Source organism: Anopheles nili, chromosome 3, assembly GCF_943737925.1.
Source record: "Anopheles nili chromosome 3, idAnoNiliSN_F5_01, whole genome shotgun sequence".
Taxonomy (NCBI): Eukaryota; Metazoa; Arthropoda; class Insecta; order Diptera; family Culicidae; genus Anopheles; species Anopheles nili.
In genome coordinates, this window is record NC_071292.1 from 68560276 (window position 1) to 68579372 (window position 19097).

Sequence of the window (19097 nt, forward strand, 5' to 3'; positions counted from 1 at the left end):
TTTGAATCTGCCACTCATAGACCGTGTTTTAACAGTGTTCTGCGTAGATAGTTGATTGCGAACGGTTTTGAAATTGGTATTTGAATGTATCCAAAATTATATTTTTATGTTTTTAAAGATAGTATTTAATGTTTGCCATCAATATTATATCAATATGCTACAACAATTTTTGAAAATTATTCTAAAATGTAAATAAGTTCACGAAATCGTGTTTGTACATAGTTTCTTTATCAAAAAATTTAACACAAGTTTATTTTTTATATAATAATTCAAATGTTTACTTTAATTTTCAATAAGTAAAGTAAAAAATTATATGTTAATGAATTCACCAGTCCTCCTTTTCATGATGAAGCCAAATAGCTTTGGGCTCGGTACAATCATCAGCAATTTTATAGTTTTCATTCCCTTTTAGCGAGTCCTAAAATCCGGCTAGATCTAAAACAATGCGTAGATCCGAAACTGATGAGTTAAAATATATCGTTGCTCATTTCCACAAAAATTAGCATAAAATGTATGCGTATGCGACAACCTGATTATATCGCTATAAACTTGGCGAGATTTATTTACATATACCATAAGAAGGAGTGGGTTTTATTCTTTCTCCTTTTTCACTTCGTATTATTCTACAGCACTTCGGCATGGGCTTTTGACTGTAAAGGACGAGGTTTGATTGGTCTGTCTTATTAATTTGAATTCTCGCAGATGTGCGTCTAGGTCAATGATCCGCATGAAAAAAAAAAACAGGAGAACTAACCAAACTCAACGGTATTTAATCGATAGCAGTATGAAACGATCATTAATAGCTCACAAAGGATCCTCGGTATTCATTTGGTAACAAAAAGCAATAATTTAGTAATTTGTAGTTATTGGTTTGATAATAATTCAGAATTACTGTATCGACGATTACATTACTATGTTGAATGTTTTATTTTTACTATGAAACACTTTTTTTCGAGAATGATATTGTTTTATTAGCCATATAATACCACCAGCACCTTGTTATGTAAACAACACTAAAATGTTAATAAAAAACGAAACAATGTCGGTTTTTTAAACCCTGAGGTATATGGGAACGCGTGTGGATAAGGGTGTATCTGCACCAGCTAGCCGTAGACCGAAATATCAGTTTAATTTGTACTGCTCGATCGAGTTTCCCGCCAACACGTGGACCTGATCCGGAGTGTTGGCGGTGCCCATCGGGATCCAGTCATCTGTCAGACCCGCATCCTTTCGTGCCGCTCTTAAAGCATTGCGTAAGGCAAACAGAACCACGATGGACATGTTGAGAGCCGGCTCACCGGTCGCCTTCGAGCGTAGCACACCGGCTGGATTGGTGCTCTTTTGCAGAAAACGCACCCGGAAATCGACCGGAATGTCCTTGGCGCCTGGAGGTTTGTACGTCCAGGTGCGATTCGTAAGCAGCGCACCATCCTCGGCGTTGTACACGAGTGCCTCGGTCAGCCAATAACCGACACCCATGATAAACGCACCCTCGATCTGGCCAACATCGATACCGGGGCTTAGGCTCTCTCCGGTATCCTCCAGGATGTCGACACGGCGCAGCTGCACGTTACCGGTCAACACATCGACCTCCAGCTCAGCACAGCTTAGACCCCAGATGATGTAAGGTTTTAGCTCCGACGCTCGATACTGGTACGTGGCGCACAGGTCCACATTGCCGGCGTAGCAAAGCTGAGTGACAACTTCCCAGGGAACGTCTTTGTGAGCATCACGAACGGGTTTGATGCGCTCGAGAAGAATCTCACACGCCTTCTTCACAGCCTGTAGACGAGAGAGAGAGAGAGGGGGAGAGAGAGAGAGAGAGCATGAAAGGGAGAAAGAGAAATAAGCAAAAACCCTGTGGATCACCTCAGATCTGTGCCGTTTTCGAGACCTGCTTCGAACTTACGTAACACACTGCCTCACTGGTCATGCTTCCACCGGTCACGATCGCGTTCGGAGAGGTCAAGCTGGACGTTGGTTTCACGCTGATCTTCTCCAGTGGTAACCCTAGCACGTATGCGGCCACTTGGGCCGCCTTGGTGTTCATGCCTTGCCCCATCTCGATGCCACCATGAGTCACTGACACTGTTCCATCTCCAGCGTGAATCGACACCAGTGCGTGGAGTGCTCCGAAGTACCCGAGTGGATAACGCATCAATGAAATGGCGATGCCACGCTTGCGCCAGCGATTTTCCACGTTAAACTGATCGATCTCCGCCTTACGTCGATCGTACTCCACTTCCGTTCGGAACTGAGGCACCAGCTCACGCATCTTGCTACCCTCGGGCATGTTAAGCAAGCGAACCTCGAACGGATCCAATCCCAGCACCCAGGCGAGATGTTCCATGATGTTCTCGATCATCGCAATACCCTCCGTAGTGCCAGGTGCTCGGCACCAGGTGTTGCTGGGTGCGTCCGTCTTTGCCGCTTTGCCAACGATCTTCCACGCCTTGCTATCGTAGCAATTTGGGAAGAACTCCGTTGTCGCTTCACCAACTGACTCGTTCAGCGAGGCACCGTAATCCTGCATGTAGTTATTGATCAGTTTGACGATGCGTCCGTTCGTTTCCACGTCCACCTCGTAGTCGGTGATGCAGCCGTACCGTTTGCCGATGGAGTTCATGTTTGACTCGATCGTCAGCACAAAACGCACGGGACGGTTCAGCAAGTAAGCGGCCAGTGCACAGGCACACGCAATTTGACAGGAGCGCGAAATTTTCGACCCGTAACCTCCACCTAAGCGGCGCACGGTAAAGTTGAGGCTGTTCTCCGGAACATGCAACATAGACGCGATCGCTATCTGACAGAGGTCGACCCACTGCGTCGAGCTGTGTACATCCATTCCGTCCTCAATCGGTACGCAAACGCACGTTTGCGTCTCCATCGTGTAGTGATACTGGCCGGCCATCTCGAACCGACCGGTTACCTTTCGGGCAGCCGACATCTTCACGCGGTAGTTGCCTCCACGGCGAGTGGTGGCGATCGGTTCATCAAACACGTACGTTTTCGTTTGATCATCAAACAGCGACTTGAGCGTTGGGTAGACCTGTTGATTCTGAGACATGCGTTCGTACAGGATGTTGACGAGGGTGGCTGCGTAATTTGCCTGGTTCATCGTTTCCGCCACGATCACACCGACTGGCTGGCCGTGGTACAGGACTTCACCGCTGCAGAACACCTCTTCGACCTCCTGGTTACCTACACTGGCCGGCATAAAGTTGTTCGTTCCGGGGATGTCCTTAGCGGAGTAGAACGCCACCACACCGGGGTATTTCTGTGCTTGGGAATATTGCGGATCATACGCAAGGGACATGTCAAGAGAAGATCTAACAAAAGTGCATTAAATAACTAACCAGAGCGTCGGAGGCATCGATCTTTCCGATGCGCGTGTGAGGTCTTGTAGCGATAACGAAGGCTGCGTACAACTCGCCTGGCTGTGGTGGCAGATCGTTGGTGAATTTGGCCTCTCCGGATGTTTGAGCAAGAGCTTCGATCTTCGGAATGTTTTTCGTGAGCGGCCAGTTGCGCTCGTATGTGTCAAACGTTTGCTGGCCTGATGAAAGTGCTCGTTGGAGCATGGTTCCACCAGAACGGAAGGATGGCTTTACTAGCACCGTACCTTCTGGAGCAACGCTCAGTAGATACTTGTAGTACAGAGACAGGGCTAGGCTTTTGCGATATTCGACGGATGCATCCGGAAGCACCCAGTCTGGGCGGATTTCGTCGTTCAGTTTGTTCATAGTCGCTTGAATAGTTTCACCGTCAAACATGTTCTTACCAATTAGGAACGATTCCGTCGCTGTCGCGTGGGTAAACTGTAAGGAAATGTCAAACACCCTATCGATCACTTCTACGCGAGAATTTGGGCTGTCGTACCTCTGGGTTGATGCCACCAAAACAAATCTTAATCGATTCCACCGTAACACTGTCCTCGGCGTACTTCGTAAGAAAGCCTGCGTTAACGTACGCGTGTGCATTCTGTGATCGAGGCATCACCTTGAACGATTGGAACTTGTACCGTGTCTCATCGAGCGCCGGCAACGAAATCGACTTCAGCACTTTCTTCTGCATGTCCAGCTGCACGAATTCGGCTGGTGAAACGAGCGTTGTTTTCCCGCCGGTTTCCACTAAACAACAAGTGATTGAAAAGCATTGAAAAACCACGTGCAATTGTAGTTATCAGGGGACATTCCATTCCACTCACCTACGGTCAACTGGGCCCCTGCCGTCTCAAGGATCAGGTACATGTCCGATGGGAACTCGTGGTGTTGATTCTTGATGGATAAATTTCCCGCGATCGTACCAGCACTCCGTACAGCCACGTTAGCGATCAAGTCGATGTGGTTTTCCAGCTGTTTGCAGTATGCAAGGTTCGGGTACTTGTTTGCCGTCTCATCTAATATTTGCATAAATTCCGTCAACGATACGTTGGCTCCAACTACCAGGCCGTTGGAATCAGCGGAATGGCTGTGCAGCTCTTCGATGGCGTTTACGTCAATGAACACCTGCAGTGTCGGACTTCGCCGATAAACGCCTACAAAAAGGAAAAACCATCACGACGCCACAATTACAGAGCTTTGTTCTTCGAAGACTACAATTACTTACCGTGAGCGGTGTTACCGGCGACCAGCATATACGGTTTGTTACCGATCTGATCGAAAATCGTAAAGATGTCGGCCATTTGTGTGACTCGGTGCCATTCTTTCGCGTCTTGGAACAATAAGCGCACCGGTCGCTTATGATCGACTCGTTCAGCTGCGGACGGACATTTTCCCGCACACGGACTGCCTGTTTTCGGGCACGTTCGCGTCAGATCCTCGATGTCCTGGCAGGCATCGAGCAACTTTTCGTCTGCATCGATAGCCAGCGACTTGAACGCGTCCAAAATCGGCCGGTAACCGGTGCAACGGCAGATATTACCTCCGAATGCGTTTTCTACGTCCTCCATCGAAATCGCACCACGGTTCGCCTCCATCAGGCTGTACATGTTCATGACCATACCGGGAGAGCAGTACCCACACTGGGTACCGTTTAGGTGCGCCAAGCGCTGTTGGATCGGATGGTAGCCATCTTTTCGGTTGCCTATTCCTTCCACCGTTTTCACGTCCAGCCCATGGCATGCGTACACCGGAAACAGGCACTAAAAGGATATCGATCGAAGAGCAACGTACTGTACTGCTTCTTCTGTGTGTTCTCCCGCAGGACATACCGAATTGACGGCCCATGATTTGCTCTCCTTCGTCACCGGATGGACACCATTTACGTTCACGATGCAAACGCCACAGCCACCCTCGAGGCACATGAACTTGGTGCCAGTTAGATGGGCATTGTTACGGATGAACGAGTTCAGGGAGGTGTCGATCGGAGTAGTACGTGCATCGACTAGAATTGTACGCATCGAAAGAAATGCAAACAGAGCGTTAGTTCGTATAATTGTGAGGGAACCATTTAGCATCACGGATCTCACCGGTATAAGTCTTTCCGTTGATGGTAAAGGTAACTTCTGTGAGGGGGCTGTAACACACAAATAATGGCAATAAAAACCTATCATTATTTGCCCATTACGAAGCTCGCTGCTTGAAGTCCACTACCGTGCGGCGTGTGGGAATCTGAAGGCATTTTTCTCCATTTGAGAGCGTGTGGAGGCAGTTAAGTATGCGACTCGTGACATGATCGTGACGAAACACCACAGCTAGTTGGTATTTCGCCACTGGCTAGCGATGCGGTTTCTAAACGTCTTAGAAGACGGCATTTTCTCGAATGGGTACGCCGTACACAGCGCGAAGGCTTGAAACGAAGTGTTTACCGCCGCACTTTAGCAATTGACTGACGACAACGTGTGTCGCGGTGCTGGTAAGATTTATGGCCGTCGTAAGAAAATATGCAAAAGGAACGAAAGTAAATCATGCCTTGCTGCGCAACCGCCTCATCTCTGCAAAGTTTGTTCTCCGCGCGAATTATTCGAAGATTGGACGAACTCGACGGACGCAAAAAAAATAGGTTGCCCCTCCAAACGAAAAAAAAAAGGTTGCCAGAAGCATAAGAATGTGATCAAGAAAACATTAATGCTGCGTACACGAGGGTTACAAGCGGATTTAAAACCGGTCTCGCGAAGCTTCCAACTTTTTTTTATGGATATGATGAATAGCGCGATTCGCGATCGAACGGTCAGGACGCTTTTTTTGGAGAAACTATAGCGCTCACTCAAACACACACAAACATACGGTGGAGGCATCAACTTTTCGCTTGCAACCAACATCGCGCATACCTTTCACCTTCCGAACTGCCCCAAATGTAGCTTCCGAGTGTTGACAGCATCCTCCACCGGGATCACCAGTGGCCACGAAATAGGGATGTTCTCGAGCGAAAGTGAAATATTTTAAAGCTGTGGTTGCTGCGATCGCTGCTAAAACACAGTCCGTTTGAAGGGCACGCGTGACACGCAGATACAACGATCAACACACAGGCAACCACGAGAAGGCCACTTATCTGTTGGCGAATAGCGTACGATCTTCTCACTACGACTGATCGTGAGCGAGTGGTGTAGGCGCGATCGATTTGGCCGATGGGAAGCATAAACCGTGTGATGTTAGGTTATGATCGGGTGAGCCGGCTTTCATATGATGGATGTAGAATTGCTACGTACGCAGCGTTTCGCAAAGATGAATTAATGAGAAAAAACGTAACATTATACCATACCTAGAAATCAATCATTTGCTATCGAACTTCATAACGTTATAATTTTTCTTGTTGAACTAAACAAAGTTTTTTGAATTAATTATTTATGTGCACTATCATCTAGTATTTCAATACCATTTTCATTGAACTCGCAGATGGAGAAGCACTGTCTTTATTCACCAGCCACTAGAACTATGAGTGCATTTTCACTAGAGGCGATAACCGGTTAGAACAGTTGAGATAGTGCATTTTTTGCAATCTTATCTGCTGTTAGCAAAAAAGAAAAAGAGATGAAGTAAATAAAACAACAACCGACGACAGTGAAATGTTGGGTGAAGGTTGATTGCTTGGTACTTTAACGGTCGACTAGACAATAATAACATATTAGGCAAGTTTTGCTTTGTAACACGCGGTTAAAATTAAATAACATTTCCTCAACAACTTTTACGTCGTGAAATGAAATAATGACATCGTCACCAACTCACGTGCGTGCATTCAGCAAACCCTCATCAATAATGAGTTTTTTCTTTTATTATTATTCCAGTCTCCGAATTACCGTGCTGCATGAAGTTACCAAATTGTAGTTATCCATTGGAGTGAAAAAAAAAACCTTTCATTTTATGAAAAAATTCGAACATGTTAGAGTGTAGCTGCGAACCGGTTCGAAACGCCGTGCAAAGTAGTAGAAAATAACCTAAAAATTCGGCATCACCGACTATACTTTCTGTTATTGTTCGTTCGTATTTAGTTATTTAGAAAGCAAGCAAAGACGATCGGATTGGATTTGGTTTGTTGCCGTTGAATTTATTTCTCACATGCAAAAAAAAGATCTTTCTTACTATTAGTACACGTTTGGTTTTCATTCATTTCATAAAAATGCCGCAAAATGCGACCGAATCATACCTGCGCTGGACCGCGACCTTGGGAGGTTCGAGACGTTAAAGTCTCAGTTGCCCAACTCCAACGGGTTGTAGCACGCTTCCTATCCTGATCCGTACTGGAAAACAGCGCAGGTAACATCGCTTCTGTTCTTCTCGCTTAAACATTAAACATCTGGCCTTATCATGATATTAAATTACTTTATTCCTTACGCCATACTGTGTCGTGCGGTCAAGCGCTTTCGCCTGCTTATTATCATTCATCGTGCGAGACGCTTGCTTTGTAATTTGCATTCATTTTCGCACACAGCTGTTTTTCGCACTGTTTATATGGTTATAGGATGGTACGGAATCATCGATGACTCGTTTATGTTTACTCTCTTCTAGTCTGTTCTGTTGATGTGCTGAAACCACATGTCTAGCGGTTAGCAGCGCGTAAAATGCATCTTTCTCGGTTTCGGACTTAATGTATGTTTTAAAATTCCTTCCAGCACGCCCCTAGTGGTGGCTGAATAGTTGCACCTGGAATGGGAACACGAATAGCGAACGGTAGCTTCGTTTGGTTGCCTGATATAATCATAAAATAGTAATAAACCTGTCTAAAATAAACTACAAAGAAAAACAAACTGACAAGATTTACGGTTGTAATTGCGTACGACTTTCTTTCCCACCATCCAAATCCACCTTCGTTTTGCTACATTTCCTTCCCTAAGGGAGTCGGTTTCTGGTATCTAAACGATGAATTCATTTATCTATGATCAGTTCTAAAGTGCGTTTACTAGGCGTAGCAATAGCTACGTTACTAACCGATTGAACGATACCCAAAATGGTTATACACAAGCAAAACAGCTGCCGGTGGTCGGTACGAATCACCAGTCGAAAAGAAATGGTTGTTTTTTATGTGGAAAATAAACGAGTGAAACTAATAAAATACCAAAATACCTAACGTCTAATCGAATTCCTAAGAGCTAGCAGTCCAATATTGAGATCCACACTTGGCTCGCTATCGAGATTATTGTTTGTGCTGTAGTCGCGTAGTGGTGAAATGAAATGAAACCGAAATGCGTCCCTCTTGATTCCGTGGTTCCCTGTGGAAGAAGACACGCACGGCAATTGCGCCAATATTTCCGGAACGTTGCGCTTCGTTTTCTGATACATGGGCAGGTTGATCCTTTCGCTTTATCCCTCGTGGTAGGATGACTGCATTAGACCGCTGGGTGGTAGAGCCTGATCACCGATACCTCCTCCGACGGGGATCCCGTTCCCGACTGACGGCATGATTGGTAAAGGTGAGCTGAAACCGGGTTGAAAGGAACTGTTGCCATTCGACGCGAACTGCTCGCTCGTACTACTGGCAACGCTAAGGATGCTACCACTGTGGCTGGATTTTCGGCCTATCGGTGGCATTCCAGCCGGAGGTAGGGCTGCCGGTTGATTTCCCGTTACCAGCGACTGGGTGCTGTTCTTTGGTATGATTTGTGCCTGTCGATCGAGATCGGGCGTAAGATCACCGCTTCCGGGCAGGGATGAAATTGAGCTACCAACGGCCGCTACTGCGTCGATGCGGTTTCTGCTACTTCGTCCTGAGCCGTGATGATGGTGATGATGATGGTGCCGATGCGGATCCTTCGGTGGACGAGCTTTCATCTCGCTCACTGGTCGGCCACCTCCCGGATAACCGGGACTGCCAGCTGCCAGTATCGCTAAGTCAACTCCGGCGGCATCCAAGCCGTACTCGTGTCCGCTGTCGATGGACTTTCGCGGGAGGCTAAAATTTTTGTAACCCTGCGGATGAGCTGCACCAATTGCTAAGGGTTGCGGTTGCTGTCCGTGCGATCCATGCCCATGATGCTGATGAGGATGAGCGTGAGCGTTCTGATGGTACTGGGATGGTTCCTGCATCGAGTGAATGCTCTTGTTGCTTCTGCTCGCACTGGCATTATGGTAGAAGCTACGGTTGCTCTGCGTCTCGAACTGATCACCGGCGGATGTGGCCGATTCATCCAACCGGCCGGTGCCACTGTTGCTACGATCAAGCGAATGGTGATGCTGATGATGCTGATGATGAGGTCTTGTGGCAGCCGGATGATGCGGTCCAGCTTGGGAAGATTGCAGTTGTTGCTGTTGTTGCTGCTGTTGGTACTGCAGTTGGTTCGTTCGGAGAATTTTTTCACGTTCAAGTGAATGATGATGATGATGTTTGCGTGGCTGTGATTGAGTGAGCAGTGGTTGTTGCTGCGGTTGTTGCATTGCATCCGATCGTCCTTCGCCGCTGCGCTCCCTGCTTAACGAATGATGGCTCGACGAGGACGAAGGCGTTGCCACGTTGAGGTTACCTTGTGAAGACATTCGCTGCGTATTCACGCTCAACATCGAGCCCTTGCGATTGAAACCAGACTGTTCATTTAGTTCACCTGCAAGATAAGAACATAGCGATTAACACTACTGCTGGGTTTGGGTAAGTGAGGCCTTCACTTACTTCTCTTTTGCGCCTGGTACCATATCTTCAACCTGTGGCCAATCTCAGGAAACGTAGGCCGGCGTACTGCCTGTTCGTGCCAGCATTCTACCATCAGCGAGTAGACGGCACTGGGACAGGACTCGGGACAAGGCAGCAGCTGCCTGGCGCGCACCATATTGATAACTTCCTGGTTGCTGTATCCATAGTACGGTTGCAAGCCGTAGCTGTAGATCTCCCACAGTACTACTCCAAACGACCACACGTCACTCTCTGTCGTAAACTTGCCGTATAGGATCGATTCTGACGGCATCCAGCGTACGGGAAGAAGAGATTTTGATTGCACGCTGTAATGAACAGGTAAACGGATGAATTACATTCATTGATCAATAGACAATTCCTCCTGGTAAACAACCATCAACCTACCGATAGTAATCCGAGCTGTAGATATCTCGCGACAACCCAAAGTCAGATATTTTCACCGTCAAACCATCGCCTACGAGACAGTTACGAGCGGCCAAATCCCGGTGAACATAGTGGTGGCTAGCCAAGTACTCCATTCCGTCGCATATTTGCTGAGCGATGAGCAGAAATTGCAACTGACTGAGCGATTTACCCTCGTTCGGTGAGTTCGCGATCAGAAACTCGTGCAGATCGCCCTGGGCCATGTATTCGAACAACATGCAGAGCGGTTCCTCCTTCAACACCACGCCCAGGATGCACACGATGTTGTCGTGCTTCAGATCCGATATGAGCTCAATTTCCCGCTTGAAGTCGGCCTGCGTTTTCGCGCTTGCGTTCTCCTTTAGCGCCTTTACCGCCACAAAGATACGCTCACCCGTCTTCTGCGTCAGCTCGCCCTTGTACACTTTTCCGAAAGCACCCTCACCGAGCTCCTCGACGAAGCGAACGTCCTGCAACGTGTACTGCGGAACGCGTGAAATTCCGTTGTTGCGAGACTGTGAGGATTGGCCCGCGTTGCCACCGGCTCCACCTGGTTGACCCGTCGTTAGACCCTGAATCCCGCCATTCTCCGCATTCCGGCTAGCGGCACCCGTGGACGATGTGTTTGCGATCAGCGACGTCATTTCGATGGGTGAATTGAGCCGCGAGTTGCCGTAAATGTTTTTATCCGCATTTGGTAGATTGATCTGCATGGGAGAGTGCGAGAGAGGTTCGATTAGATTCCGCAAAGAGTTACGTTCCGGTTTTGGGGAGTTATATCTCACATTCTGGATGTTGGATACGCCGTGCTTGCGATATTTCCGGCAACAGAACACGGCGATTCCGATGAACAGCGGCGAAATGACTGCCACAAACCCGATGATGATGTACATCCACATGCGCTCCGAACACTTCGGGATGTCACAGTACTCGATCGTCTTTTGCATGTCCACGTAACACCAGGGAGCATCCGTCGGACCTACATGCGGAGGATTGCTGAAGAACGCGCAAAGATAGATTGTTTGTGGAAGAAATCAAATAAAAATACGGTGAAGCTTACCGGCAATAATTGTGTCCGGCAAGATGTGGAAACTCCGACATCGTGTGCATCAGCTTCGACCAGCGCATACAGATCTTGGATGACTTCGTGCGATCCGTGATGCCACGGTAGCTTGCTCCATCCTCCCAGTAGCAGTCATCGTCCGGCTTGATGTCCAGGTCTATGCCGAGCCGCATGCATTCCATGTCACCGGAACTACCCAATCCACCAATTCCGTTCAGTATCGTCCCATCTACACTCTTCTGCAGTGGTAGATCATGGCATTCTTCCAGGCGTAGCTTCTGGCCAATAGCTGGGTGGCGCTTTGCGATCGCGTACTCCTTCTGGCAAAGCTCGTTCTCGAGTAGCTCACAATCGTTACGGCAGATACGTCGCAGGTTCTCCGTGTTCCGTGTCGGCGGATACGACTTCTTCGGCCCAGTGGATGAAGAGTACGAGAGTACAGGTAACTCTTCCGACGTTTGTACAAACCGGGGGTCCAGCGGTGAAACTTGCCGTCGCCTACGGCGATCACCTGGACTGTTTCCACCGTACCGTAATGGTAGTGGGTGGTCCGTTACAATTTCGCCATCGAAAAAGCGCCCTCCGAGGTTGGGTGTGATGCCACCTGCAAAGTACACCTGTAGCCGTTCCGCAGTGTTTATTGTAATGTCCTCAAATAACGCTCTTCCGAGGGTACTCTCGTACGAAGCAGGCATGGCCGTAGAAACGGGCGCCTTGGACTGTTGCTGCTTTCGGTTATTCTTTTTCTCGTGTGATTTGAATTTCCCGCGACTTTCGGGTGCTATTCGACGAGCCTTTTCGGCGGCATCCCGATTCGCGAAGTACTGATGGTTGGTCAGCTCCGGTGTACGGCAAACGGGCAGGATGCTGTAGCAAAGACTCGGTAACGCGTACACGCGACAGTTGGCGTTCATGTCCTTCGACTCGCGGATCACACCGTACGCAGCCTTCAGTCGCTCTTCTAGCTTTTCCATCGTGATGTTCGGTTCCACGAATACAGTCTGGTTGCGGAGGTAGTACTCACAGGTGGCACCGGTGTACACTTGACACACGCCTGGTTCGATTGTGTCCTCCTCATCTCGGTACAGCGGGTTACCATCCGAGCCGATTTGTTGCACATTTTCCGTCTTTTTCCGCCGTTTAAACTTTCCATTTGTCGATCCCGTCCGCACGTTCTCGGCCGTACCGGACGGTGTCGATGTTAGCCTGGAAGGAGAGAACGCGAGAATGATTAAACTGGCGGGCAGAACCATATCCTCGAGCGTGGTATGAAAGGACGAAGAGACAGTGGGAAAAAAGTAATCGTGAGTACAAACAAAATTCTGAAATTATCTAGATGCCAAAAACTTTACACGGTCGCTTTCCATACCCTAGGGAGACGGACAGAGTAGAAATATTATCCAACAAGAAAATAGTAAAAATGTGAAGAATGCGAGTAGCTGGAAGCGAATCGCCGACATAAGCCAAGAACTGGCAGCATTGTTGGAGAGGGCACCGCGACAAAACCGCACAAGACCAGCGGTTGATGGGTGGTCCAGGGAAACTTCCGTCTCGTTGAACGAAACGGAAGCGAGTGGATCGGTTTCCACGGGACGCGACTTCCGTCAGCGGTCCCCACGCACGAATGCGATAGGCTCGCTTATTAAAAAGTCGAGCACCACACCATCTGGCATTTATTTAGTCGTTCAACAGCAGCGCACTTGTCGTCCTGCCAGTCGAACGCGCAGGAGAAGGAGATGTTTTAATGTTGAACGCAGTAGGCAAACAATGAGAAGGAGCTGGCGTACCGCACGGAACAAGGACGCCCGAAGTACAAACAAACGCACGTCCGTGGCAGCGGCGTTTCTGGAAGTGCTCGCGATTTGAGATTTTTTTCCACCGACTATGGTGGAAGGAAGAAAAAAAACACTCTTTGAGTAGTGGATAAACAGTAGGAAGCAGGAACTTGGCGCTTTGGAGGGAGATGCTTTTCGTTTGGAATCCTCCATCAGCGGAGTAGACACTTCAACTGCATGCTTATTCCATCGAAATGCTCTCACTGACGACGGCAGATCCGTGAATAGGGATTGATATTGAACGAGCTGTAGTGATTTATTATATCTAACGCTCGGATTAGCGGTACGCATCATGTAAACAGACGATAGATAGGATACGAGCCAGAAGAAATTCAGCTATACGCAATCGTCCCAAAAGGAAGGAATCGTAGTAGGCTCGTAATCATTTATAAACTTCCGTTACATACTCGAGAGGTTTAGTAAATTGTTACTTTGAAAAAATCATTATTGTCGCATTAGTCGAGTCATACTTTTATTCATTGATTTTATCAATTTGCCATGAAAAATTCGATCCTTGTTTAGGAAGAAATTTCTAGCACATTAAACCTGCAATATTATTATTCCATGCCTCATCCTTAGGGCTCCACACAATCGTTGCCGTTGAAAATTGCGTTTCGGTTATCAAATGTTGGTTCATGACTCAATTACTATTCAAATTCGTGGATCAAGAATATTAACTCCACGAGATGAAGTGAGTTATTACGGCAAGCGCACATGAATAATGCACGATAGTAACAAAAAAGTACACTTGCGTTAAGACACACTTCATTCTCGTGCTGCAATTGAAACGAAATCCTTAACTTGACACCACACGGAAGGGCCGTTTCAGCCTTGATGGAATGTAATGAAAATGCTTTCTATGCTTTTAATGCTTTTTGTTACGACCCTTCAAAAGGGGATTCCAGGAGCAGGAGAGGTGAACCCGCAAAGTGCTACCACGCCATGCCGAGGCTAATGTGTCCTACCGTGGATATGTAATCCAGCGAACGTTTGCCGACTCCCAGGCAAACACAATCAATCTCACTGGCGCTAGCGGACAGTCAGTCAGGCGAACTCATTTCGACCATCACTTCCGCCAACATTGCTCCAACCACCATGAGAGAGCTCCATGCATGCATGCCGGACATTGTAAATTCACGACCCCAACTAAAAGCGACACCGTGCTCCTCGATACATCCTCGTGGCCGGAAAATGGGGCGGAAAATGGAACTGGAACGACGACCAGTTGCAGCGGTGGCCGTGCATACAAACACTCACATGCACACACACACACAGCCAGAGGGTGGCGCGACTCTGAATGATTGAGAAGCCGTGTAGGGCCTGACATACTGCCAGTTTCCCGGGTACGGTGCTGAGCCGCCCTGGACGCCGGGACCGTTTTTCATCACATTAATTATCCAGTGTCTTCTCCCGGTAGGTTCGTTCTTGGACGGTGGATGCGAGGCAGAGCCTAGAGAACAACGCGAGGAGAGAGGCGAAATCTAGATCACGCCGCTCGTAAATGTTTTGTCATCCGTGGATCACCATCCAGAAGATGGCACATTACGTCCCGGACCCGGGGGTGAAGCGTTGAGGTTGTTCATTAAAAAAAAAACCTAAGACGACAAATTCATGTCCATCGGCGGAGTCCGGCCATTGAAAGAGCTGTTGTAAATTCTGTCGTCATGGCGAGGAGAAGGACCGAAGGATGTCGTAAAGCGGATGATGGACTGATGGCGGGATGCTTGATTGGGCATGTCGCTCGAGGACCGCTAAAAGATGGAGCAAATTGATATTTTACGTAACCCAAAATATGGTGCATTATGTGTATAAAAATACATAAAATGCGGGCTACAGCATTAAGCGTTTCGTTAGCTACTTTCAAAACAATACTGCACATGACTGCCGGAGATCGAACGAATTCAACCCATGCCCGTAAGAGCTAGCGAGCTCAAATAACGCTCATCAATAACGCACCGACTTTATGTCGTTATTATTGATTGCATGTATTAATAATTCATCTCATCCCAGGAGCACGCGGCCATACAGATATGAACCTCGTTTCAGCCCGAAGCTTCAAACACGAGCTTCACGGAAGCCGCAAATCTGCTTCTCTTTCCGAAAAGCCTCGCCCCGGCTACGACCATGCCTGGCCGGGAAAGCTCCGGGGCGTTCTCGGGTTTCGACATGGCACAGTTTTCCCCGTCCTTCGCTTCGTTAGTCGGGACGTGCGGGACGGTGATCTCGGTGTGTGGGTGTGCGTTTGGTTATTCTAATGGCTTAATCTTGTATATCCGGTTTCGGGCCATGGCACGACCTAGCGGATGCGTCGTCGGTGTCCGTAAAAACATAAACAAGGATTATTAATGTTCGTGTCCAGCATTCCGGTGCGGGATAAAATCGTGTCTCGGCGACAGTACGAGCCCGTTCTGAGGGCTGATGTCATTAGGAATGAGAGCGAACGGGGACAGCCACTGAGCCTGAGACCTGATAGGATTCGGGCGACAGATATTTGCATTTATTAATACAAAAAAAAACACACACACGATAGAAAAGAAAATGAAAACCGGTCCCAAAGCGCTCCCGGAAGAGTTTAAGGAAGTTAATTTTCAATTCCCCACACGGCAAAGCTCTCTACGGCTCGGGTTGAGAGGGTTTTTTTTGTTTTCGATGGTGTTTCGGGAGGGAGCACTCATCTACATATTAAATCGTTTTGACATAAATTATCTCTCCCTCCCCCCCCCAACACCGATCGCGGAAGGAAGCTGTGGCCCAGCTGCTCCGGATATGCGGCTCGAATTGGGCTCGCTCGAGAAAGCTGGCGTCCCGATGTCTGCCGCATAGTGTGCGGACCTCCCACCGTCCAACCAACCTCGAACGGGAGTTCCGGGTGTGGGAGCAAGGACGCGATTTAATATCCTCTCTTTCCCAAGGGAAAGAGCACGCGGAGTGGAATTGGATTAGAGCCAACAATTTGGCATTCCACAACAAATCGTCGCCGAAATCGGTCGACTCCGGGAATGGCATCTCGGAGCAACGGGAAGTGTGGGGTGTGAAGGTGGGGGGGGGGGGAATGCGGGCCTCCGTTTTCCATGTCATTTCCGGTACCGGGGTCATTGGGTTAGCCGGTGTGCTGCACCCGCCACCGTCCGAAATGGACGTCCTTTTAGGTCAGTAAACTTCGGTGTGTGTGCGGGATTGGATTCCGATTTCTGGTTTGGGTAGGAATGAATTTTAGTCGCTGGATCCGACCAACGGGTGGGTTGTAGTGTAGGGCAAGGGGGGGAGAGGGGATAATAATCGCACCCATCGTGGTTTGGGGTTCGTGAGCGGAATAATATAAATTTCGGGAAGTAAAACCGAAAACCATTAAACTAATCTACGGGCTCCGGGTCGTTACGGGCACCATCCCCAGCGTCGTTGCCAACGGGCGGTTCTTGGAGCCGTATCGAGCATGGAACCATAAACGCTCAGTAGGCGTTGCCCTGCGTGATTTGGGGGTTGGGAAATTCTCCTCCCTTCGCGGAGTGCTGCTTTGATATCGTATTTGAAAGCCATACGCAACGCAAACTTACCCATTGGACGTGTCCACACCATAATGCTGCTGCTGCTGCTCGCGGCCGAAAGTCACTGGCGAATGTAAACAACCGGCAATCGTGAGGATGTAAATCACTTTTAACATAATTTCGGCACGGTAGCACTGGCCGCCGCGGGCCCCTTCACCGAAACGGACCGGGCAAGATTGGAACTGTCGCGAGTTGCACGCGCTGGGTTGGGGAAATTTATTTCAACACTCAAAACACGCACACCGCCCGACGCCTTTTAACTTCTGACACGTGTGTGGCTGGGCTCGAGACGCAAGCAGGCAGGACGCTGGAGACGGGAGAGGGTAGCTTTTCCGCCCTCGGGTCGATTAGAATTTATGCTTTCGGTATCGCTGCCGTGGGTGAGTACGGGCTCGTGTAAAACCGAACCGGACGGAACGGTGAAGAAGGTAGCCAGCTTTTGTCGCGCCTTTCCCGGGCTTCGGATCGTGGAAATTCGATCCGGTGGAGCTGGCGTGGAAAATAATGACGACGCCTGCCTACGTGCACCGGCCGCTCATTTTCCACCGCACGGACGGCATGAGGTATTTATTGCAACAGCTAGGACGATCCGTTTTCGCCTTTCGATTTTTTTTTTGCACCTTTTTACTTATCTGATCGCACACACGCTGGACGGGAGGACGGCTTTTTTTTTCGCTGCCTCGTCCTTGTCACGACACACGATCCACTAAAATCACACACCACCCAACACGGTGGGGAAAGTGCACTACAAAACTGGCAACGTTCCACACGACCACAGCACTAAGCTCCACACGCTCGCCACCTAGCACTCCATTAAAACAGAAACGGACTGTTTCATGTTGGCCACTCACCGTTTGCCTTCTGTTCTCGGTCTGCTCCGTGCGATGCGTGTGGGGTGCGCGCGAGCTGGAAAGAGGGAGAAATTGGCTTTTATATTTTGTTTCCAATTTTTACGACCCACCAAGACCCCCTCTGCCTGGCTCGCGTACTTCCTGCGCACGAGCACGGTGCACAGAGAAACGCACAACGCGCGCGTCCTGCACCAACAAAGAACTGCCGCGATGTAACGGACAGGAGGATGCCGCCGCCGATTATGCTCTCCCACCCACCCCGTACGGCAGCGGAGGGAAATTATGACCGCACAGACCGACGACGTGCTCGAAGGGCACTTAAGAAAGCGTGAGTTCGTTTCCTTCGCTTTCCAACAAACACGCGCACATGTGCGCTTGGGAGTGCAAGGGGTCGTTTAATTTGGTCTGGACGCGCTTCGTCAACAACGGTGGTCGGTAAGATGAGTCGGGAACACAAAACCTCGCTGGTGGCGCGAAGCAAACCATCGAACATGTTTGTTTGTGCCCGTAAGTAAGGGAGCGTTTGAACCAAGCATCGGGATAGGGCGGAGAGAGAAATTATGTTGCGTATGCTGCTGCTGCTGCTGTATTTGCTCTCGGGCAGCTGAGCGGAAATACACCCCCTATTCGGTGCAAGATGCTTCGCTCACGGAAGCGTAGGGAAAGCCAAACGAAGAAAACGCAAGATCCGTGGAATGCAGCCAACGCGAGCAATGTACTTTTTCTCACAGTGTCGATTTGTCATGCAAAATGAACGATAAATTTCACTGAAAACGATCGAACGCAATTTGAGAACATTTTGCTTGTGAACACCCCAGCCTACATTTCACACGGCGATGCAATTCTGTTGCACTTTTTGTGTAGCCACTGTAATCTCTCTTTCTTATTCACCAAGCGAGCGACAATTTGACGGTCTATTTTAGAATTGCACGTCGTTTGTTTGATGGCATATTTGGTAATATTTTACTGTTTTGGAATTTTTGTACACGGATAGCGTGCTTTACAGGCTTTAGGTTTGAATTTTCATTGAACAATTTACACAAATGTTCACCCTCAGATCACACGAAATGTAATGCCTGCAACAGTCACGCAAACTCTCGCTTACGCATTTATTTTGACGTATCAAACGTCAGATGGCTTTTGCCAAAGGAATTTAAAAGTATTCGTTGTCGTCTAATCTGATTTTGTAACTTTATCAAAAAGTAGCTCGTAACTATTAAATAATAGCTCAAAACTTGTTCACTATTTGCTTGCACTAATCCATGAGCTGTCTAATTGTGAATTTTTACTATTCAATTGTAGTAATATCATCTGAACTACATCTGAAACGTATCCTTATATA

The 19097-nt window shown here is 48.4% G+C and overlaps 2 protein-coding genes across 2 annotated transcripts; both read right to left on the reverse strand.

Annotated features, from left to right (window-relative positions):
* Positions 1 to 971: 971 nt before the first annotated feature.
* On the reverse strand, positions 972 to 6321 carry LOC128726526 (uncharacterized). Its single transcript, XM_053820340.1, has 9 exons — positions 6272 to 6321; positions 5471 to 5517; positions 5213 to 5385; positions 4609 to 5143; positions 4208 to 4537; positions 3880 to 4130; positions 3357 to 3818; positions 1910 to 3277; positions 972 to 1782 (listed from the first exon to the last, which is right to left on the reverse strand). Exons 1-9 carry the CDS (start codon positions 6319 to 6321, stop codon positions 1123 to 1125), a joined length of 3876 nt encoding a protein of 1291 aa, XP_053676315.1. The 3' UTR covers positions 972 to 1122.
* A 2417-nt stretch (positions 6322 to 8738) lies between these two features.
* LOC128725297 (uncharacterized) lies at positions 8739 to 17020 on the reverse strand. Its single transcript, XM_053819030.1, is given in 6 exon segments — positions 8739 to 9973; positions 10039 to 10364; positions 10444 to 11168; positions 11247 to 11493; positions 11495 to 12730; positions 16914 to 17020. Coding segments are annotated over 6 exon segments (3876 nt in total).
* Positions 17021 to 19097: the final 2077 nt, after the last annotated feature.